The 23679-nt window shown below is 44.9% G+C and overlaps 2 protein-coding genes across 2 annotated transcripts; both read right to left on the bottom strand.

Moving 5' to 3' along the window:
• Window positions 1-1207: 1207 nt before the first annotated feature.
• LOC144129853 (acid-sensing ion channel 4-B-like) lies at window positions 1208-15265 on the bottom strand. The gene is made up of 8 exons (XM_077663918.1): window positions 15119-15265; window positions 13362-13469; window positions 10799-10913; window positions 8303-8384; window positions 8107-8152; window positions 6638-6666; window positions 5594-5666; window positions 1208-1953 (listed from the first exon to the last, which is right to left on the bottom strand). Exons 1-8 carry the CDS (start codon window positions 15212-15214, stop codon window positions 1762-1764), a joined length of 741 nt encoding a protein of 246 aa, XP_077520044.1. The 5' UTR covers window positions 15215-15265; the 3' UTR covers window positions 1208-1761.
• A 1847-nt stretch (window positions 15266-17112) lies between these two features.
• LOC144129852 (acid-sensing ion channel 4-like) lies at window positions 17113-22830 on the bottom strand. The gene is made up of 4 exons (XM_077663917.1): window positions 22373-22830; window positions 20011-20165; window positions 17913-18016; window positions 17113-17210 (listed from the first exon to the last, which is right to left on the bottom strand). Exons 1-4 carry the CDS (start codon window positions 22757-22759, stop codon window positions 17113-17115), a joined length of 744 nt encoding a protein of 247 aa, XP_077520043.1. The 5' UTR covers window positions 22760-22830.
• Between the last annotated feature and the right edge of the window lie 849 nt (window positions 22831-23679).

Here is a 23679-nt window from a genome sequence, read left to right as displayed (position 1 = left end):
AGTACACGCTTACCGATGCGCACAATAAAATGCAAGTAAATTACAGGAGGTTCACAGGATATAGATATGTTGTATCAAAGAAAAATTATTTAAATTCATAGAATGGCACTGTAAAAAAAGATAAACACTAGACGTCAAAGGATAATTCACGAAGCAAAAGTTTCAGACAGAATTTGTTTAAACTTGTGCTACAATTAACAGTTCAATCTAAAACTTCTGGCTTTTTACTTCGATCGGTAATTAATTCTATATTGTGGCTCCACTGAACACTATCAGGCGTTCACTAAATACATTGCTATATTTGGCAAGGTTGAAATTACAATTTAAGTGCTTGCCTAGCGTACACGAATGTAGGGCAAAAGGCTTAATGGAAGGAGAGAATTAGTATTTATTATATAGTTTTATCAAAAAACAAAATTTTGTAGTTCCGCAAGGATAGGAAAGATTATTGCACATGATTAGCACAAAAAATATTGCTGATAGAATGATAAAAATGGAAAGTTATCGCGGTCAATGCCCGTTTTTGGTTGCGAAGTATAGGCGATAAGTAGGTTTTATATGTTTGTCCCCCAGATTGAGAAGAGATAGAGGCAGTAAATTTTAATAAATATTTGCAGGGGAGCCTCGTAAATTTAAGCAACTAGAGTCATACATATCGCGACCTTTGATGTGTAGGCGCTTGCTGCGGTTGCATGGCGGCGTTGTAACTCCTTCTCATTTCTTTTTGCACCACACTGAGCGCACACTTACGATAATACCAGTAGCTCTATAATGCGAGAAGTATGCCAGTGCATCGGTCATAACGGTTTTTCATTTCACATATTGCACAAAAACCTGGAATTCCATACGTTCCTTCTTAATTCTGGTTAATCGTTTGTATTTCCTCAATGCATCCTGATAGTTACGTTCCAACACTGATGGCGAAAATAACACCAGCATAAAGTTTTCTCCCGTCTGTGGTCGGAATCCAACTACTTAAGCGAGCATAGAAACCAAATTTTTCCTTGCGTGCTTGGGACCAAGTGTTTCTGCATTGCGGCTACGATGTCGTCGTAGTGCCTTACATGTGCGCACCTGTTTCTTTGCCCTTTTCCATCTGCGCGCTGTTGAAGTTTCAAGAATGTCTTCACAGGCCTAGCACTTCACTTGCATACGGTACTATCTAATCCTACTAGCAAGTTAAAGACAATACTAGTAGTCTACGGATTTTACGAAGAAAGGGCTAGAACTTCTCACCCATCAAGTCCAGTATTTTTGGACAATAAGTTTGAATATTCTAATATTGTAAGGTACTGTTACGAAAATATTGAAGGTAATAGTCCATTCTTCCGACGAGTACCAAAATCTTTCTTTTAAAGTTTTTCTAACCCTCGCAACGAGTAGTTAAGACTGCCATAGAAAGCCAGTGGGGAATGTTTTTGACGATTGCAAAAACGTTAACAGCAGCAAAATTCAAGCCTGCCGAGGGGAGATCTGCATATATATTGATTGTTATAGTGGAATCTTACGGGATAGGAAAAAAATTGTGCTAAGTATTTCCTGCCGAAAAATGCTTTTTTTTTTCAGAATTTCTGGGTATGAGGATGACAAGCCAGACTGCTTAGCGCCTGTGAGAGGTGCTAAAAGAGTTGGCGATCACCACCGCGAAGCCTTCCGACTTCGAGCGAAATAACTGGCAGGCTGGTCAGAGGTCTGCCGTGAACCTTTACCGACAGCACAATGTGGCGTGCTCTACGAGCATCATTCTGGCAGTGGAAATATTCACGTAGGCCTGTGCAGGGACGTTCCAGATCCCGGCGCCAGATGTCTGCGTGAATGTGCCTCCCAGCTGAGCTGTTTGCCGAGGCGCAGCGCCCCGACCACCAGGACGTCGAGCATTTGGAAGAGCACGAAGAAAGACAGTCCCAGGTACATGCCGCTGATGCCGCCAAGGTTGCTCAACACGCGGATCTCCTGGGAAAATGTGCGCCATGCGCACGAGAGAGAGTAAATTGTGGTGAGGTGTCTTGCGGTACACCTAATGGCGACGCCGTTGTCTTAGCAATCGAAAACTTTGTGAAGTCACTTGATCATCTTATCAAGGGGAGTCACGTGACTAACCACCAGGAAGTGATTTCGCAGAGCGGGCGCTTTACGTTCACAATATCGCGAGAAGACCTGCGAACCAATGGCAAGTGATGTGCTTGGGCCAGCCAGTCAACGTGCGCGAAGGCGTTGGCGTATAACACCCGTATGAAAAATGAATGAATGGGCGCTCCGTCCCGCCGCATAGCCCGCTCTTCGTTTCTACGTAGCAGCTTTCGCACTCATTCCAACATAGTAAACATACTCTAGTTTTTTTCCGTTTCCTTTTTCAAGTTAAGGCTAATTCTAGACGTTGCCATTCTAAGTTCACTAAATCTGAGTTTTCCGAGCACCTCCGCATTCTGCGCGATGCCAAGATGCGCGCACAGTATGAAGCCTATTAATCTCCCAATTACGGCTCTTCCTCGTCCAGTTCCGGTTATCCCGTTAGTGAAGTAAGGTATTCATGATCCGGAAATTCTTTCATTACGGATCATAATACTCGCACCCTCTACTAATAACTCCCCTCTGCTTGTCCAAGAGCCTATGCCATAGTCACCCGCTGCCTGGTCTTCGGCCTGCTGCGTGCCTACTTTGGCACTGAAGTCATACATCAGTACAGTGTACTGTGTGTTTGCTTTGCTCATTGCTGATTCAATGTTTTCAGAGAAGCTTTCAAGAGACTGGTCATCATGACTGGATGTGGGCGTTTAGGCTTGTGCCACATTATGTAGGTACTTCTTGTCAACATTAATTACTACAACTGCCGCCCTCTAGTTAATTTGATAGAATTCCCTAATGTAACCCGCTATACGGTTATTGATCAGGAATTCCACACGTCGTCTGTCGGCTAAACCACGATAGCATAGTACATGCCCGCCCTTTAACACTGTATGTGCTTCAGTTGTCCTCCTAACCTAATTAGGTCCTATAACGTCCAATTTAATACCCTTTAGTTCTTCGGACAGCACTAATAGGCTAGCTTCACTGGATGACGTTCTAGTGTTAAACTTTGCCAGGTTCAGCTTTCAATGGCAGCTTGTCCAGATACAGAGATTGTTAGCGCCCTCCACTGCGACACAGGTCTGACTGCTGCCTTTGTCAGTTGCTCTGCACCCACCCGGGATTCACTACCGGGGGATATTACGGCCTGCAGCGGTTATTACGGACCAGCAAAAACGCTGCGGTGCAACTTATGTCTCATCAGACGGAATTAAAAATTTTGCCAAATTATAAATTTTGTAATATCTGTAATTTTTGTCAGGTCATTAATATATGAAATAAAGAAAAAAGACTCAGTATACTTACCTAATGTAAATCACACTTAATATACTGAAAGAAGGAACAGAAGCCATTAAATCTAACACCTTTTTGGCGTTTACCAAGATGTGATGTCATAAGCTGCAACGTATTTCCTCTGACTCCATACTTATGCAATTTGTCTTGTAGAATGCTATGATGAATGTAGTCAAGGGCTTTACTGAAATCGATAAATATGCCTAAAACTAGTGGTTTAAATTTTCTTCTATATTTTGTAAAACGAGTTCTTTTTGTGACAGTAGAGCAGATTCAGCTGATAGGGTCGGTCGGAAATCAAACGGAGAATCATCTATAAGGAAGTGTTGATTAGAGAAACGTTCTGAGCGCCTAAGCAAAATCTTTTCCAGTGGCTTTGAAAACATTTGCAAATTCGACAATGGGCGGCAGTTGCTCGTGTCATGCTTTGAACTACCTTCGTGCAGAATAATAACTCTCGCCTGCTACATTTCGTTTCGGAATATACTGGACGAAATGGATAAGTTCAAAATGTGCGATAGACATGGCGCAAGAAGGTCGGCAACGAACTTAATTGGTTTAATAATGCCGGAGCTAGAGCTGTTGTGCCATAAAATTAGAAAATTCTTCAGGGGGAAGAAAAAAATTGGCGGTGGTTTAGTTTTGGTTAAACCTGGATTGACGCGATAGCTACAGCTGGCTGAGTGGAACTTGGCCACGTGACCAACCACGTGATCAGCCACGACGCCGCGCCATCGGCAGCTGTTCCGCACCACGTGACCAACCACGTGACAGCGTGGCGGCGCCGCCACGCTGACGGCTCGAAATGCTACCGTAATGTAGCTATCGCTACAAAAGTCCGAAGAAATATGGAATTTTTTTACCTGCTTCAAAATAGAGCAAGCCGCATCTTTATTAAAAGCAGTGTTTGGCAGGTTAATGAAGTACTCATTGAAGCGGTCCGGTGACGCAGTAACCGTTACTGGCGACCCATCAATTAAAGGTTCACCGATGCTCTCATTGGTGCTTGGGCTATTGATTACTTCGTTCACGGCCCACCACATTAGTTTCGGATTGTCGAGTCCATTTTTTGGAACAGTTAATTCCTGCTTCCTGCCCTACATAGTTCTCTATTCAGAGTTCTTAAACTCTTAAAAACTAAATAAATCATTTTTGTTCTAGCCTATTGCAAATATTCGATACAGTTTGTCCTTTGTTTTAATCTGCTGCTAAAGTTCAAGGGTGATCGAAGGTTTCCTTAATGTTTTGTGTTTTCGCTTTGTCATGCAAGGAAAATGATAACCGTTGAGTTAAACTTTAAAATCATTAAATTGTAAGCATCATTAAAGCAAGCGCAATTATAGATGTCTGACAAATCTATGCTCTGTATTGCTTGCTTGTAGGCGATTAAGTTTTCATTACTGAGTGAGTTGAACTTTATAAAAGGATCTGCATTACTCGCACAGCAGCGCTTCTTAACGGATAAAAAACTGGACAATGGTCGCAACATCACATGACACAGTGCCAGCACAGTGAACAGTTCTGTCAACATTAACTATGAAAATATCAATGGAGCTCAAGCTGGACGGCGTAATTCTTGTTCGAGAAGACATCACATGAGTAAATCCATTCGATTCGATTATGCTAGGGCATGTTAATGGTTTTGGGTTCTACTTTGGGTTCTAGCATTGAAATAACCACCAATAAATAAGCTATATCGGTTTAAAGAACGGAACCCTAGAAGTTGGTTCTGATTGTTGTAAAAAGATCGTAGTTTCCGTTTGGAGGTAGGTAGACAATTGACATATTTATTATGGCGTAATGTTAGAATTTCGTGGCTGTCTGTCGAAGGTGAAAATTCCTCAATTATCTCACACATATAGGAAGATTTTACATATACGGCCACGCCCCCCTCCTCCTCCTCCTTCTCCTCCTCCTCCTCCTTGTGACAGCCTGTTTGAGCAGTAAAGTAAGAAAAGTCCGAATGGATAAGGTCTCTTTCTTGACGACACTGCGTTTGACTGACCGTATAGCAATCATAACATTCCGGGAGGTTATTCAGGAGGATATCAATCATTTCATGTCTGGGCTTCATTGAACGAATGTTCAGGTGTAACACTGTGAAAGAATCCTTTTCGACTACACAGGTTCCTAACTTATTAAAAATGTGACTTTCTACCTCTGGGCGCCTCAAGTACGCAGCAGGACTCGGCTTAACGTTTTTAGGACGTTCAGTACAATTCTCCGTACTCACATCGTATTTCGGTACTGATGTTATCTGCTCGTAGGTGAGAGAGTTGAAATACAGGACCAGGCGAGCCGGTGGCCTATGTTAGAAAAAGAAGAAACCGAGAATGAGAGGGAGTTAGGAAAATCCAAAGCACTTCATCTGCTGAACAATCAGATTCTTGCCACCTACATTCTAACACGCACAATACTGTATTTGTTTATTCACAATAATTTGTTTATAAAGAAAATAAATAATATTGACTTCTGTTATGTCCTTACACAAGAAAAGCTCTGCGGCAAAATTTTGCGAATAAATTTTCTTTCGCTGGTAATAAAGACAAAAAATCGAAGGCGTAGTGTCGCTTCATGTTTTCTGTTCCGTACAGACTGCAACATTTTAGCAGAGATGTCCGAGCACGCGGTGTAAGCTCGTCCAGAGTGTGCTTAAGGTTCCGTGGGATGCTCTGTACTCTTACGTGTAAGCGAACCTTACACGCAACACATAAATACCCACGAAAGCAGCAGATTGGACAGCCGTCGCCGTAGCTCAGTTTGAGAGCACCGGACGCGATATTCGGAGGTCGTGGGTTCGGTTCCCACCGGCGGCATGGTTGTTTTTCTGCTGCTTTATACGTAATTTTATTTAAACCGATTGATTGGAACAATAAATTAAAAAAAATAGAAACGTTCCCCTATGTGAACGAGCCCCTCATTTTCATATGCCTTGTCTGCTAATATATATATATATATATATATATATATATATATATATATATATATATATATATATATATATATATATATATATATATATATATATATATATATATATATATATATATATATATATATATATATATATATATATAGATATATATATATATCCTTTCGTACCTAAGTTTTCCTTTCGTACCTTATATATATATATATATATATATATATATATATATATATATATATATTAGGTACGAAAGGAAAACTTCCTCTGAAGCTTTCTGTTCTACTTCTGGTTGAAAGGGGGAAGCGAGAGCTTACAAAGGGTAGAACAAGAACTTGGCGAGGGTCTCACCCGTGCTCCTTGGGCTGTCCCGAGATGCCCTGCAATGAGAATTGAAATCGGTAAGGCTGTCTGATGCACCTACCGCGCTGTGTATACTCCCGAAAGAAGCCGAGCTGCACAAGGATTCTTTCTTAACAGTTATATCTCTTTACTCCCATCTCAACCTAGCGATGTTCACGCGCCGCAGACACGCTTGGGTGCTGAGCTTTTACGCCCACTGAGATTTTTTAACATATCACGACGCTTGTGCGGTATGTTGTGTGGCTGATTGAGGGGTCAACGGTCATCCTAGCGACCTTAACGGCGCCTTGTTTTTCGGCACTTCCTTTCATCCACCTCCAATCTACAGGCTGACGACGTCTTTTTTAATGTGCTGCTGCTAAACGCTGTAAACAACTGTCCTTTATTTTAATGATTACCGGCCTGTTTACTTTGCTCACTCACGAACCTCTTATTCATCCCATCAATTATTGGTCGGCGGTAAAATGTTTATGAACGCAATTTCTTGATATATTGTAAGATTTCACTCTAACGATTAATATATCGGCAGATCTCCCCTGAGGAGGCTTGCAGTTTTTTTTTGCAGTTTTTGCCACCCTCAAAACCGTTCCCCATTAGTTTATTATGGCAGTCTTAACTGCTCGATGCGAGGGAGGGAAAAAACTTTAAAAGAAAGATTTTGCTAGGAATCGGAAGAATGTACCGTTACCTTCAGTATTTCTATAACAGTACCTTACTATATTCCAATACTCAAAATTTTTGCCCAGGAATGTTGGACATGGACTCAGTTCCCCTTAGTCCACTGACTGCGCAAACAGGGAGTCCGATGGCTCCTTTATGCATTACAACCTTTAGTAGAATGCTAAGGATACTTTGTTTTTTTTCTTTTTTTTCTCAGTAACGCAGCACAGGTAGACAATTTTTATGGCCCTCCTTATCGGCAAGACATGTGCGCTTCACTTTGTGGACGCTATTTTTTAAGGACAAGGGGATGACACGCAATGTTTCGTCTCTCTGGCAAATAACAAGTGATGTCGAAACTAAATATTTTGGAGAACAGGCGAGATGCGTCAAAAAGATACAAAATAATGAGTAAATATAAGAAAGTTCTGGATCTTTTACCTAGTGCACTGCGATGGAAGGTTCTAGTTAAATTTGGCGGAGAATTGATGTAGCCGTTTAATGCCATAAATATGTTTGCGTGTCTTAAATGAATTTGAACTTGCTTTGGAATCCAGTTTTAAGTTTGTTCGCTACCTTCAGTATTTCTTGTTGACAGCGCGTTTAAAGCACAGGGACAGAAGAAACACAGAGGACGACGTCACAGGCGCTTGTGACGTCGTCCTCTGTGTTTCTTCTGTCCCTGTGCTTTAAACGCGCTGTCAACAAGAATGGATCATTACCAACTAGCCCGGCAATTTGTCCTTTTCAGTATTTGCCCGTCTTGCTCTACTTGTCTATTCGGCGCTGGTGCTTACCTCTCTCAGTGCAGTAATTGTCACATCGCGCTTGTATGAGATGTCCCTGCAAGAAAGGATGACACTGTGCATGCGCTGTATTGACTTCAGAGCCAAGTCACTCTTGGCACTGTCTTGGCAGGAGGAAATAAAATGCGGAACAAAATTGAAAAATCAAAAGATATAAACATACGACGCTCTAGATCCCAGTTCTTACCGGCAGGAGCGATGGCAGCCACATTCTTTCTCAAGTTTCACGTTGGTCTCAATTGCGGAAACTTCGGACGCGCACTCAAGCTCTGCACGAGAATGGAGTATTGTTAAAATCACACAGAAAATATTTATGATGCCATTCGTGAGCTGAACGGAGAAGTGATGCCATGAGCGCCATTGTGCTGTATATCGTGCACTGCCAGAATAATAATAATAATAATAATAATAATAATAATAATAATAATAATAATAATAATAATGATAATAATAATAATAATAATAATAATAATAATAATAATAATAATAATAATAATAATAATAATAATAATAATTGGTTTTTGGGTGGGAAAGGAAATGGCGCAGTATCTGTCTCATATATCGTTGGACACCTGAACCGCGCCGTAAGGGAAGGGTAAAGGAGGGAGTGAAAGAAGAAAGGAAGAGAGAGGTGCCGTAGTGGAGGGCTCCGGAATAATTTCGACCACCCGGGGATCTTTAACGTGCACTGACATCGCACAGCACACGGGCGCCTTAGCGTTTTTCCTCCATAAAGACGCAGCCGCCGCGGTCGGGTTCGAGCCCGGGAACTCCGGATCAGTAGTCGAGCGCCCTAACCACTGAGCCACCGCGGCGGGGCCCAGAATGCTGACAAGAGAAATTTCGAGACAAGCTAGAACTCTCTGTTCCCGACCTCCAAAATGTCGCCACGACTAGTCTTTATAGATGTCACTCTTGAGCATGAACCTCAGCTCTCTTTAGGGGCTGATAGCCAGGTAGGTCATGTAGACCTAACAGCGAACTTTGGATCAGTTTTGGTTTCCACGTTTCGAGAATTTTTCAAACTTGTCGCATGCGGACTGTTATATTTTAAGATGACTATAATTACTAATTATACTAATTATTAATTTTACTTTAGTTATTCTAGAAAGCAATTTCTTAAGACAGCTCCTTCACAGAAGCGCCTGCAATTGTGTCACGGTGTCTGCAAAAACCGCTGCGCACAATGCACAGGAACATGGTTAAGGGTGGCGAGCAATAGCTTTAATCAACGCGAGTGGTAAGTTACCAACGCGATTAGCAATTCTTGGTTCTCGGCGCGGTGTGGTTCACTACGCATCCTCAATGTTGGGAACATATTCATCGCAAATAATACAAATAAAACGAGGGCATTGGTGCTCATTTCCCTCAGAGTAGATACTGAAGCCCATTGGTACTGATTCTGATGTCCTTTGATGGTCCTGTACGTTCCCATTCGGCTTGTCCAAAATGACGCCCCTTTAACATCGCGTCATGCCTAAACATGGCTGGAGGACGAGTGGTTACGGGCCATTGGTAAAGAGCCAAGAATGCGCGACATTGTGAAGAGTGTCTATCCTCCGGAGCGGGTGTCCATCATAACCAAGACTCTCCTGAACGATATCCTCTTCGACTAACTGGATAACATCGGGTGATACGACGACTTACTACGACGTCGACAGCTATGCCAACGGAGAAAGCGCCTCGAACAGGCGTCACTCTAATATGATTAACTGGAGAATGTGGGAAATCTAGACGACGATATACTACAACGTCAACGGCTATGACAATGGAGAAAGCGCCTTGAAAAGATATCGCTCTAATATACAGGCATATGCAAAAAGATGAAACCCTCTGCCTTTTAGACTTTTGTTCCAGATGCGTTCAAAATGCTTAGCGTGTTTAATTCTCCGGCAACTGCGCTTGTGAGGAAGAATTTGCGATGGTTATAAGTTGTACTGCAGGAGTGTTTTGCGCCTGCATCAGCCTGACGTCGGTCGTGCATTGAACAAGAGACAGTGACCTGAAATGCCTCAACTGGGGAGGAACAGCGATGCGCACACATTATTTTACCTCCTCGCCCACGACTCTCTTCCCCTTTCCCGAGATCAGCATTCTCTGCTCTTCATGTGCTCCTGCGCTTTCACTATATCGCCTCACACCCCTACCCGAATGGTCGCCTCCTCTCGTGTCTACTATTAGCTTCACCCTTGCGCCTCCCTTCTCCATCGAGAAGGATCGCTCTTCCACCCCCTTACAAGAATGGTCTGTAGACAGTCTATATTCTTCTTATCAAGTGCTTTCCTTTAGATATTTATTTTTGTCTATTCATAGTCTATAGACTATCTATAGACGAAATCTACTAAAAATGTATGGCCATAAATCTATAGGTTCTCTATAGGTATAGGATTTGTATTGCCTATCGACTGTTATCTAGAGATTGTCTATAGAGAGTATATAGACTTTATAGACATAAGTCTATGGACAGTCTATAGACTGTCTAAAGAAATTTTTGTGAGGAAGGTCTCTTCGCTGCTGATGCTACAGTGGACGTAAGTTAGGGAAGTGCCGAGGGTGAAGCCTATAAACCCTTAGCATTTGAAACACCTCAAGGAACTTCTCATGCCCTTCGTTTCACATGTGTGAGCACGTCTGCGTAACTTTCGCATCGTCAAGGTGATGTGGGGCACTCGGAGTGACTCACTCTGGCTGGTGCAGGTCCCATGCTTCTTCGTCAGAATACGGATGTGCGGCAGTTGAGCCGAGAGACATTTGCATTTGTCCACAATTTTCACCTGAAGGCACATGTTCAGGCAGTCCTGCTCGCGCCCAGAGTATGGGAGGAAATGAGGCGAACAGGTTATGTTCAGTAGCATTTTACGGAGACGTAACGAGACAGGTAGTCTCTCGTTACTTCCGAATGTTCATGCTGGCCCCATAAATGGAATCGCACCAACTAGCCCGGAAGAATGCCATTTTGCAGGTTATGTTCATGGGCTTGGAAAATAAATGCAAATGAAGCCAGCTGTACAGCAGCGAAGGCATGTTATTCGTGCGTACAGGAGACAAGGATTGGGTCTCCGAGCAGTGCTGCACAGTCATGTCGCGCCCAGTGTGCATGAAAAAAGGTTTTAGTCTTATGTATAACATCCGTTTGGAAATTGAGCTTGTCAAACCATATTATAACTACGACGTCTACGGAGTTGAAGTAAAATTCTCCCCTCGAGTTTCACGATATAGTTTGCTTGTCTTCCCAGTCATGACAGATATGTGTCGCAAACTCTTTGTCATGTCATGTAACTAACATAAGAAGCGCATCGCAGAAAATACGAGTACATAGCAATTTCTGTACTAAATACGCATATAAATAAATAAAAATAGAGAGAAAGAAAATAAACGAGCCAACTAACAGCATGGCGTCACTGATTCGTTTACGCTGCTAACGTCTTGTGCTTTCAATTTCACGTAATCGTCAAGAGTCAGGTGGTCGAAGATTTATATGCGTGTTGCTAATTTTGTGGTTTAAATTTTTTATGGGCTATTACTCGTCGAACTTCACCTGACATTTGTGATTGGAATAACTTTCGTGTCGCATGAAATGGTACTTTTATTTATTTGTCTCTTTAATTTATATTTGTTTATTTATCAATTTATTCATTTGTTGTAATACACAACAAAGATCTTTCGTGCAGGATATAAATGTGGGTTTGCGTTAATGCTTAAGGAAGTCATTTTTTTGTGGCTATTTGGAAATTTTGCACAGAGGAGGAAGAATTCAATCAGTAGACCTGCCTTTGTTTTCTCGGAAATTAGTTAAATTCGCGAGTAGGCGAACGTCCCAATCTCATACAAGTATGTTATAGAAATTGGTCTTTTTCTTGAATCTTCCTTGAGACCTCTATCCAAGCATTCTTGCCTCAGGATGGTGAAGAAAATTTTATTATCAGCATTTTATAGGACCAGCAATAAAATTTTCTTCGGGAATAGAATTTTGCTTTCATCAAAGCTACTTTTTAACTTTTTGCCAGTTTCTCATGCTGCATACGTAAAAATTTAATTGTCTCGACAGTAGTGCGCAGCCCACATATGACTTTTTCGTTTTGGTGATAAAACCATTCCGATTAAACCTGAAGACACAGTCACTGTTATCAACGAACCTTACTGTCCTTTTGGGGGTTGGCATACGCTATTGGACGTCAAGGATAAGGAAAACAGGTATAAGTAGAGAAAGTAGCAAAACAATGTCACAATGATTGCAGTCCTGAATGCAGAGTTTTTTGCTCATGAACAAATGAATGCTTGTCCACACCGTTTAGGTTCTTGAAATGTGTAGGAACAAGATGGAACAGTAACGTCTCGAGATCTTTATAAATGTGTTCGTAACGTTAGAGGCTATTTGAGCCCAGTTCCCCAAGAAAGTAGTCAACTTCAGCCAATTTCGAACCAGTCCACGATTGCACGATGGGCATTGTATAATTTGTGAATGGCACTTTCAGTGTAGTTCATATTTAGATATCTGCTTAGTTCGGCGGGAAAAAAATTGGAGGACGCTCAAGCCTCGCCTTTAAGAGTGGAACGCGTCAGCGCGTTGCCGCACTGCCAGGGAGTCCACGGAACGCCATCGCCCGTTCGGCGCGACGCGTTGCCCGTTAGACAAATCGGTCCGCTACGTACGGTGAAACGGACGCGCGGAGCGGCAAACCACGTAGAAGCGCTGCCAGGCGTCTTGCCGAAACGCCCGGGACTCAAGTTGAAGTCGTAGTTCGTCGGCACATCGTTCTCGACAAGCCCGATGCGAAGAACGCCAGCATAGATTCCACGCCAAACGAACGGGCAGCAAGCCGCAAGCTTCGTAGTGAACGCGCTTTGGATGTGCGCTGCGTAGTTCGCCGCTCACCGCGTGATTCCTGCGTGTCCGCACGGCCCCACTGCGCCCGAACGAGACGAGCGGGAGGCGCTGCCGTCGCGCGCCATCTGTTGGGGCAGTGGCGTACGTTGCGAAGAGGAGGAGGAGGGATTTTTCGCTCACGGCCGACGCCGACGACACCGGCTTTTCTGCGACACGAGCTCCTTCACGCTGTCGCGTTAAAAAGCAGTTCAGCTGGGCATCGTCAGACAAAGTCTCTGTTTGCTAAGAAAGCAATAATCATGCCAAGTAACACAAGTGCACTCTGCTGTCTTACTTGGTTCTGACGTTTATTACTACAATGCTGCTGAACACCTGACTTCGCGTACCTACCAATGGGAGAGGGTAAACACAAGATCACCTCTCTGGTGTAAGCGCCGTACATGTTGTCCATGTAGCCGAGCAGAGGAGGAGGCCACGAGTTCCGACACGGGTTCGCGTACGGCGCCGGCAGCCCCGTCTGCGCCAACTGCATCAAAGATTCAGATAAGATACTGCTTATAACACAGGCAGTACACGTAACATGTTTCCATGTATCGACACCGACGAGACAGCGGGGAATATTTGTCGTGTACGACTATCAACAACAGAAACAATGCTCTTCCGCCACGTCTGCATCGATGGGGTTTCTTTTAATAAGCCCAGGATCGAATAACTTCTTGGTCGATCTGCATTAAAGAGAGGTCATCAATCAAAACATACCGAATTGTCGTTGTCGTCAGCAATCCGCATACATAAAGTCTGGATGTCAAAATAAAAATAAAAATTTGTTACGGAAACCGAAAGAACCTGCACTAGCTATTTCTCGAGGTTTAAATGTAGCACATACCTGCGTTGTCAGACATCGGGAAACATGCGTTATGTAATAATACCTGCGTTGGCAGACATCAGGAAACATGTAAATAATGTTAACTACTTAGCCGCCTAACTAATTCGTTATAATTAACTTTTTAACTGTAAGAGTTAGGCTACTGGTCGCAATTAGAGACTTGTAGCCGGTCGCTAGTAATAGGCCTATCAGTTTTTAGAATTTTGAAAACGCGATTACCCTCGCCGCTGTGGCTCGACAAAATTTCGCTATGTCATGCGAAATTACATGCGCTTTCGAACTCACGCAGGCAAAGCAACCCCCCCCCCCCCCCCCCCCCCCCAGTGCACGTAACTTGTCGAAAAAGCCAAATTTGGTAGAGCTGCAGCGGCGAGGGTAATCGCGTTTTCGAAATTCTAAAAACTGATATGGCTATTACTAGCGATCGGCTACAAGTCTCTAATTGCGACGAGTAGCCTAACTCTTATACTTAAAAGGTTAATTTTAACAAATTAGTTAAGCGCCTAAGTAAACATTATTCACATGTTTTCTGATGTCTGCCAACGCAGGCAGTATTGTGCCGCAGAAGCCGCCTTCATACCTGAAAAAGCCTATTTTAAAAACCTTTGGCTCACTTAAGATGAAACACCCGGTATATGCCTGCCTTGATGCGAAGTGACCAACATACGCGGCGCGCCATATAAGGGGCATTTAGAGTCGGCGGCTAGGCAGTCCAATAGTTAGTTTTCAAAGAACCGGTGCGCTACAGTGCGAGTTCTGGCAGTCAACATTACTGGCGTTCAATAAGCCAACCCGCGAGAAAACGCACGCCAATCTCCGGGACGGCCGCATCATGATCTTACGGTAATCAGACTGTCTCAGTGCCCAATGAATTAGTGTTGTTTTGTTTGCCTCTGTCGTGCATTAGTGCACTATTGTTGTAAGATTTCTACCTCCATCTTAGTTTTATCAGTATGTTTTATCAGTTACTTGTAATTCTTGTGTATCGTCTTTATGGTGCACAAAAGTTTGTTGTTTAGTGAACCTTTGACTCTTACCCAACCTCTCGCTTGCGACCATCAAGCTGGGCACCAAACGACCGCCCCTATTTATCACTTGGTAGTTGGATTCCGGCTATGCTTGTCACGCTAAGTAGAGAGCATATCCTGAGAGACAGGAACTGCCCCACATGCTCTAAGGGTGTCTGGGTAAGTACACCACCGGTGTGAATGCCAGAAATTGTCACATATATACACGCTGGTGGTGTGTGTACCCAGACTCCCAACATTCACCCATTAGTTTTACCTTACCACATCGAGGCCGACGTAGGTTGTGTAGCCCGGTGTAAGGTAGACGCCATCACTGCACACAGAAAACCTGCGCGAAAAAAAGCGAAGTGTATGCATTTTTTTCGAGTTCAGTTGCCTTTAAAAAAAAGAAAGCCAGATTGTCATTATGGTTAGTATTATGCATGCACACGAACTAGAAGATTCACTTCCTTCTTTTCAGCTTCAATTCGAGTGTCATTGCCATGGTACTTTTGAGATATATGGCAATTCACCTTACAAATTTTAACTGCTTGTATACTTTCAGGCCTGGATATGGTCATTCCTTTCCTGATCGTTCTTTAGGAAACGTGCTAAAGGAAACACTAACGTTAGCAGGAGGTTTTTGTTTTGCTTAATCTAAGGGCGAATTTGCGGTGGGCGGTGCGGATGCCTTTCTCTCTATGCCTATGCTGGGCCCCATATTTAGGCGAAAGAGGTCCAAGAAATAAATGGATCAAATGGGACCCTCCCCTATATGAACCATGTGTGACAAAAAAATATGCTTCTGGCTCAATCAATGAATCCGTAGGATTGGTTAATGACCCTTTCTCAGCTAGTTGAAGAAGACGACTGGCATTTATCGCGAAAAAAAAAGGAAAAAATACAGAGAGGGGTAGAAAGCTGGGTTATATTTGATCCCGTCCTGCTTCTTACTGTGCATAACCTCATTCCCGTAGCTTCTTGTCTGGATCCCACGATGAGCCATGGCACATTATTAAGAGCGCCGCTTTCCTGTGTACGTGTTTCTTAGGCTTAGGCCCACCTGGGCAGCAGTGTTTTCGAGCCGGAAGTTAACGCAGGATCTTCCTCTCACGACACTCTACGACGACAGTGGCGAAACTGAAAACTGGTGCCATAAACCTCGCGCGAAGGACCTCGTGCGGATATCGCTTTAAAACTCCTAGACCTCCACTTACTTCGACAGTGTGGGCTAGGATCATCTCACAGACTGCATTCTCAGTAAACACCCGGAAAGCTATCGTTGTCGCACCAGAGGTACAGCCTTTGCCAAAAGTAACCAGGCTGCATGGTTTGCTGCTCATTCGAATAGTAGAGCCCTAACGGCTTCACTGAAGACCAATAAGAATTAATGTGGATTAGCCCAGCTAATCCAGGATATACCAAGCGAAAGCGAGATTGAGGTCTCCAGTGGCCCACGGTGCCGGTTGTGCGCCTTTCCTTTCCTGAAAATGAACGGTCTTTGAAAACTTGTCAACGCCAATGAACTCTATGAACGCCGATGGCTCACTTGTTTTGTTTGGCTTTCGAGGAAAGGAAATGACACAGTAACCGTCTCACATATCTCGGTGGATATCCGAACCGCACCGTAAAGGAAGGGATAAAGGAGGGAAAGAGGAAAGATTAATAATTGGTTTTTTGGGGGAAAGGAAATGGCGCAGTATCTGTCTCATATATCGTTGGACACCTGAACCGCGCCGCAAGGGAAGGGATAAAGGAGGGAGTGAAAGAAGAAAGGAAGAAGAGGTGCCGTAGTGGAGGGCTCCGGAATACTTTCGACCACCTGGGGATCTTTAACGTGCACTGACATCGCACAGCACACGGGCGCCTTAAAAGAGGAAAGAGAGAACTGAAAATCGAAAGTTGGATTTTGAGGAAAGGCGCGGCGCTGCGCAGTGGCGGAACACCTGTGGCTCGGTGCTACTAGTGGCGCATGCGCACTAGTGACTAGGGAGCGCGAGAGAGAAACTGCGCCATGTGTGATGTCACTCGTGCTCCGACATACGCCGGCTCGCGCGAAGCGCGGTGTTGAATAGCGCAGTGAAGCTTTTCGCTTCAAAAGTTCCCGGAAGGTGAGGACAAGGGTTCTCCTTACCATACAGAGGTTTAGAGCTTGATGGTTGACACAGTAGCTTCAATATATGACTGAGAAGCAAACAGTCTAGCCTGGTTGCTTTTTGGCAAAGACTGTACAGCCCGGTCCATTGTGTTCTGAGTGGCTTAGTGGCGATATTGGCTCACCGAGTACCATGTGCGTGGATCATGACGATGAAGCCCGCCTGGTAGGACGTGGGCAAGTACTCGTGTAACTCCAGGTTCAGCGTCATCACCAGGCCTGTCGTGCAAGGAAGGAAGTTCGGCACGAGAAACGCGGAACTAGCGACCCTCTCCTACTGGACTGTAAGCACGTTCGCGAACAAGGCGATCAGGGGCAACTCAACACCAAGGGAGCTGTCTCACACTGACTTCTACGTTATGTTCGTACTGTTCACTGTCTCGTGGTCAAGTTTCAATAAGGAGTCAAGACTCAGCCTCAAGGCTTCACTAGCTATTTAGGCTTCTCAGTGTGTGCCCTGTGTACCCTGCAAGTAATGGCCAACGGACATGTGGAAAAGTGATCATCTCCCTTTCTTCTCTCTCCTTTCTATCTCTCCCTCCGTTCCCCTTCCCACGTGTAGGGTAGCATACCGGGCGCTGCCTAGTTAACCTCCCTGCCTTTCCGTTTGTCTCTCTCTCTCTCTCTCTAGGCTTCTCCAGGGAAGAAATGTTCTTCGATCACATATTCCTTGCAACAAATGCCCCACGAATGAGCACTTAGTCTGCTGCAAAGGAGCTAGAAATGTTTTGCTTTGGCAATTTCGCGCTGCCTTCCACAGTATACCCCTCTGTTCTCTGTTGTACGTATATACCAGTACGGCTAGCACACACTATAAGACCTCAATCAATGAGCTGTAAAAACTTTAATATAGAGAAAAAAGCGCCTCTAGATTCTAAATTTCATACTTAGCGCAATTGCTGCGTATTGGGAAGATTTTACCGTCGTAAGGAGAGGACAGGGCGTTGTACTCGAACCGCTCTTTTTTATCACAGTGGAAGCAGAAGCAGTTGCCGAACAAGGCGCTGGCGATCCAGCGATACTGCCTGCAAATGAACAGAAGTACACTTTAGTGCTACAATAGGGTAATGCAGCGCGGGAAGACTTGTCGCGTTTACCGCATCAATGTGAACAACGGTAACCTATCGCCTCTCAGCGCCTACAACCTTCAACAAAACGGCGGAATCAGCGAGTGGGTGCACACTATACGATCAAGCGCAAGCGGCACTGCATAGGAACTATAGGTGACCTCTAGACAATGAAGCGTGGCTTAAGAAGATAATTACCAGTATATATGGTTCCAAGAACTAATGAGACTCTACTGACGTGATTTCGCACATTTTCTCAAGAGCAAGCTTACTATGCAAATGACGTACTCGCGCCGGTTTCGCGCGTTGACGGAGCAGCTGTGCAAGGCCTCCGCCACCGGCTCTCTGTCAAAGGTCAAAGGTTGAGGCTTCGCACTTAGCTGAGGTTTTTCAGCTTTGCTAGCAAATTAGTGCTCTCACACTTAGTGGATTATTTGGTCTCATGTGGCTATATGTTCATGCGTGTTTCAATAACCTTCAGTTGCTAGTCTAGAAGTCGTCTGCCCTTTTTGTCTCTCTTGTGGCTTGAGCTAACTGTTCATGTTTGATTCACCAATTGCTGCAGGGAACAAGCTGGCTGTGACAGCGTGCATACACAGATTGTGTACAGGATTGAATCGCCAGCGTAAGCACGAAGGCCTTGCATCGTCATGCATTTTAGCCATGGCTGGAGAAAGGTAAAAAGACAGAAAAGGGTCTGACGTTCCTTTTTTTTTTAAGCCAGAAGAGAAACCATCCTACCACTGCAACCGCGACGCTGTTTCTTTGCTAAGGGCTCCAGACAAGGTAGCCGCCAGAAGCACGGCCCTACAAGCCAATTCTCGTCCGGGCAAGTTCTCTATTTTTTAGTGCGGAAGCACTACTTCATGAGGTCTAACCGCCTTACTGAGTTTGTGTGCAGCTCAACCTTGAGGGAGACACTGGCCAAAGCATAAAAAAATATAACAAATATTTCCGTGTCTGGAATTCGGACCGACGGCGGCGCGAACAGATCAGCTTCGCTGACCACTACTCGAGAGCGCTATGCTATGGGCGCAGCCGATCACGCCTCGTGTTACATGATGATGATGATGGCCTCTGGTTGAATCGTCGTCTTCACCAAATAATACTACTACCGAACTAATATCGTCGCCAAACGTGCCGACGATCCAGCAAAGGAAAACCATGAGCCAACTAGGCTAAACACGTGCTCTCGCACGTCCACTCGGTTAACTACGTTAAAACCCTATCGATTTTTTACATGCCCTTTGTTATTTACCTCCCACCGGATCTTCCACTGGAAGGTGCTACAGCCGCTCCTGCCGTAGCAATCACAACGCAGTAGGGTAGCATACGTAAGTTCGTTATGTCCGTGGTTAAGACAAGAACGTTGGTTATATCCAAGGTGGAATACTTATAGTTTCACTATATCCGAGGTTAACACACTAAAGTTCGTTATATCCGAGGTGGCAAACTAAGGTTCGTTGTATCCGAGGTAGCATACAAAGTTCCTATAAACAGCCTAATAAGTTTGGTCGCAGCTCGGTCGGCAGGTTGCCACCTGCCCACCGTGGCAGGTGCACCACCTGCCACTGGCTACTGACAAACGGCGGTCGCCTTTTCCGCTCGCATAGATTCCTATAATGCTAACGCATTAAAATATCCTTACTGCAAAGCACTAAATAATGCAAGCTTGCAAATGCCGCAGCAGTACTGCCAATCATGATTGTAGGTTCTTCCAGAGACTGACCCTCTGCTCGTATATCGCGCTCAACCACCTTTAAATGTCACTCTTCTTTGACCTTCGGTGATAAGAAATTATTATGTAAAGCTCTGAGCGACCTCTGTGAGGAATCCCGTGCACAGGTTCTGCATTTCCTGTCAGGAAAATGGGTAAGGTAATCAGGATGCTGTCGTGTGAGCACTGAATTTGCGTGGGTGTGTTCTCTGGCCTGATGCAAATAGTCTCTCACGCCTCGTCACTGCAGTTCCGTTCATTGTAGGCGCAGTCGAGGACAAGGTCGTTGAACTGATGGCCAAGCGTCTTGAGCCAATCCCTATTGCTCGCCTTCCGCTGGGCGATCCAGTCCGAGAGACGCTGCTGAAGCTTCAGGTCGTCCGTGTTGGCCTGCGCACAACGTTTGCTTTGTAAGACGGGACGGTTGAGATTCTTTGTGCAAAGGGAGTAGTACCCTTGTCACACGGGCATTTGTAAAGCCTTAGGAATTAAGGTCCTTTGCCCCAAAGGCGCATGGCGCGCACCTACACAGCAAAGCGTCGAGACCTTTGCGAAAAATGTCTGCAGCCGGAAAGGCGGCCGTCAGCGGCCTTAAAGTTGCTTAAAAGAGCACCCCAGACGGCAGCGCCAGCTAGCGAGCTCAAAGAATAAAAAATTGACGCAATTTTAGTTTTGAAAACATAAAAGAATATATAATTTATTTTATTTAAAGGTTAATTTTGCGTTACAGTGCACTTAACCGTAGAGGAGGCTATGACTTAAGACATATACTATACTGCTAAGAAAGGACTTGAACGTTTTTCAGCAGCCGCATCGACACACACGTGCTTGCACTTCTCGCTTTGCTGTTTTTTCTTCGTTTGCTCGTCATGGCAATTACACACTTCGTTCTAACGTCTTGCGATTCGTCGCTCATGATTATGGCAGCACGCTAAGCAGGCACAACCTAATTTCTTTGAAATACGCACAAGGGCATAAGAAACAAAGCACGCTTCTCACACACAACGAGGAGCTGAACGGAAAAGTGCGCCTACCGTGGTCGGACCGGGAACGATGAAAAAAAAAAAGAAACTTTTGTTTCAAAATATCCGTTTCTCACCGTCAGAACGCTCGTTTATTATCGTGATAGCTACTTTTTCAAACATATACGAAAGCACTTTTATCCACTTAGCTGAAGTGCTACCGTCTGCTTTAATCTCATAATGTTACTAGCGCCGCTTCACACACAGCGGTGACTTTTGGTATTCACGGAGGCCGCATTATAGCTCCTTTGGATTTGCCGTGTAGCAGCGCCGCTGCTCCTTTTCGGTTTTCTTCCTTTAGTGAAATAAGTCAACTTTACGGCAAATGCCGTGAAGAAGTCCCGTGTGGCAGGGGTATTAGGCTGTTTGCTCGAATCATCGGGTGCACAGGGTTGTCCAGACTAGTGCATGGTTTTTAATTGCACTTGGGAGCGGAACTTCGGCGTTTTGGAATGCCATCTTGGTGCAGTGTTGCTTGGAAACCATTGAAATATACAGATGAAACCAGCGCATTTAAACGAAGGCGTGGAAAACGCGCAAAAGACAGGACAGCGCCCTTCATGTCTTATCTGTGTCTTCTATGTCCTGGTTAGTTGCGCTGGTTTCATCACCTGTGCCTTGCAGTGAACCAACTAGCTCCACCTTCACCATTAGTCTTGGATCCAAACAAGCCCAACATTTCACTTTAGGGAGTGCGAATTGGTGCGCCTGCGACCATGAGCAGTAGCCTTACAAACATGTGTTTTAGATCTCTTTTATCCGGCTGTTTGCCACCTGTTGAATTGACAGAATTACGATGGATATTCAGTACCAGCTGAGCTGAATCAACAGGGGGCCAATAGAATTGTCATTTTTTTCTACTCAACTTAGCTGCAGCTACCTTGTTTCATTTACTTTGTTGTTGTAAATTTTCAATGGTTACGAGGAAATTGGTTGTGAGCGAAAAACCATGAGGATTACTCTAGCAGGCGGTGCTCTAGGAGGCAGGTCGGTCGCCTAGGTGGCGTGACCTTCATCAAAAACTGCCCACCGTTGCAGGTGCCAGTTAGATTAATGATTGGTCTCTCGGGAGGAGCAATCTGGGCCGCACAAGACCAACCGCCAGGAGCACCTGCCATCGCAGGGAATGTGGAGCATCGCTTAACTGCTGCACCACTGCGCCATGAGGTGTGTATGAGGAATCCCAGGGATATATGAATGTAAAGTAGAGACATGACCTTCCGCATATGAGCGAATTAACCCAGTACGTACGCTACTGCGTCATAACCTTAAGGCGGAGCTTAGGTGTCCCTTCTAATTTTTTTATGCTCTTGCATCTCATTTGTTATTTCGCCTGATATTCATAACGGTCACGCTCGGAATTCCATTCAATACGCGAAAACAGTTTCTCCTGATATTCATTTTTGATTCCATTAAACATTTCCCTTTTCTCGCCTCCGACAATTCTTTTTGCTTCTTGTTACTGCGTCGACACGCCAAAACGAGGCCCCGTCTATATATAGAGCCCAGAGTCTGTCTCTCTGTTTCGTCATCTTGCTTTCTGCTAGGGATATATATTCGAGCGCATATACCTACTTCTCTGAATGTCTGCTCCTTGCCGCAGAGTCGCTCCTCCAGCTCCGGGTCCATGGCCCTCTCTGTCGGATCGAGGGCGCACAGTGCGGACCTTCGCAGCGAGTTCACGTTGCACACGGTGAGGTCGGGCAGCTCGAAGGACTCGTTGGTGTTGTACTCGAAGGCGACGGTCACGCTGTACGTGAGGTACTCGCTCAAGATGGCGGCCGTCTCGCTGATGCTGTAGTAGACCAGTGTGACCATCGCAGCACCCCAGAGGAGGCGGCGAACCTTGCCGCCCTCGACCAGGACGTCGGCGCCCGGAAGGCCGGAGTCCCGCGCCAGCTGGCCGTAGACTCGGCCGCACGCGCTCCAAAAGCTGTCTTCACTGCTCGAATCGCCTGTCATTGCTGGCTCAAGGAGCTGAAAAGTTACCGTTGTAGTAATCCGGTAAGCTTGCTTTACTGTACCTCCTTGCAATGCTGTAATCTGTATTCCTCAGTGCTTTTGGAGCGAAAGCTCTACTTCACGGCGAAAGCTGCTAAAGCTGGGCCATGGCTGAAGCCTTGACCTAGCCCTTCAATAAATAAATTAATATAATAAATATTGCCGCGACTGGGACTTGTAACCGCGATTGTGCGAACAGATCAGCTTTGATGGCCACTGCGCGAGAGCTTTATGCTATCGCCGCTGCCGGTCACGCCTCGTGTTGTTGTTGTTGTTGTTGCCTTGGTCACATGGCACATACCCACGACGGGGGATTGGCCAGGGTTCAGTGGGGAGACCCCATAGAATAGGAAAAACTGGAGTCAAGCTAAAGATTGTGCCTTGGGTGAAATTTCAGAGTAATTTAAAAGAAAAAGAAGAAACAAAATATCGGGAGAGAATATCTGAGGATTAGATAACTAAAGATATGAAAATACCCAAACGCTGTTTTGAATGCGAAAATTTTTGAAACAGTTAGCAAGGGAATCTGCCGGTAGCTGTTATATTATTGTGGAGGTATTCGCAAACTTGATGCAATGCAGTACCCCTGGCGCTCGCGCCACACACATACTCTTTCGGTGCGCGCTGGACATCGACGTCTTCATCAATTTCCGCCTGCGGCGCGAATAGATAAGACCAGCTTAACTTGGATCACAGCTTAACCTGCGCCTAATATCGTCGCCAGACGGGTCGACGATCCAGCAGAGCAAAACCATGAGCCACTGGAGGAACCCATGCTTTTGCATGTCTACTCGGTTTAATGACGTTAAAACCCTACCGTTTTTTTTCAACATTATGTCGTTACTTGACTATCTTACGAGACTTTTTGTTCTGTTATTAAT

Source organism: Amblyomma americanum, chromosome 4 (genome assembly GCF_052857255.1).
Source record: "Amblyomma americanum isolate KBUSLIRL-KWMA chromosome 4, ASM5285725v1, whole genome shotgun sequence".
In the NCBI taxonomy this organism is placed as follows: Eukaryota; Metazoa; Arthropoda; class Arachnida; order Ixodida; family Ixodidae; genus Amblyomma; species Amblyomma americanum.
Note: the sequence above shows the minus strand (reverse complement) of the source record. Positions and strands in the feature narration are given on the sequence as shown.

What these genes read in the sequence shown, in the direction of transcription:
- LOC144129852 (XM_077663917.1), bottom strand. Translation starts at nt 22,759, where the DNA reads ATGACAGGCGATTCGAGCAGTGAAGACAGCTTTTGGAGCGCGTGCGGC. An exon ending in AGGAGCAGACATTCAGAGAA is followed by an intron (nt 20,166 to 22,372) that starts GTAGGTATATGC and finishes CGTTGTGCGCAG; the next exon opens with GCCAACACGGACGACCTGAA. An exon ending in CGGAACTGCAGTGACGAGGC is followed by an intron (nt 18,017 to 20,010) that starts GTGAGAGACTAT and finishes GTTCATTTGCAG; the next exon opens with GCAGTATCGCTGGATCGCCA.
- LOC144129853 (XM_077663918.1), bottom strand. Translation starts at nt 15,214, where the DNA reads ATGCATACACTTCGCTTTTTTTCGCGCAGGTTTTCTGTGTGCAGTGAT. An exon ending in CAATTACTGCACTGAGAGAG is followed by an intron (nt 6,667 to 8,106) that starts GTAAGCACCAGC and finishes TTCTCATTGCAG; the next exon opens with GGCATCTCGGGACAGCCCAA. An exon ending in CATCAGTACCGAAATACGAT is followed by an intron (nt 1,954 to 5,593) that starts GTGAGTACGGAG and finishes ACATTTTCCCAG; the next exon opens with GAGATCCGCGTGTTGAGCAA.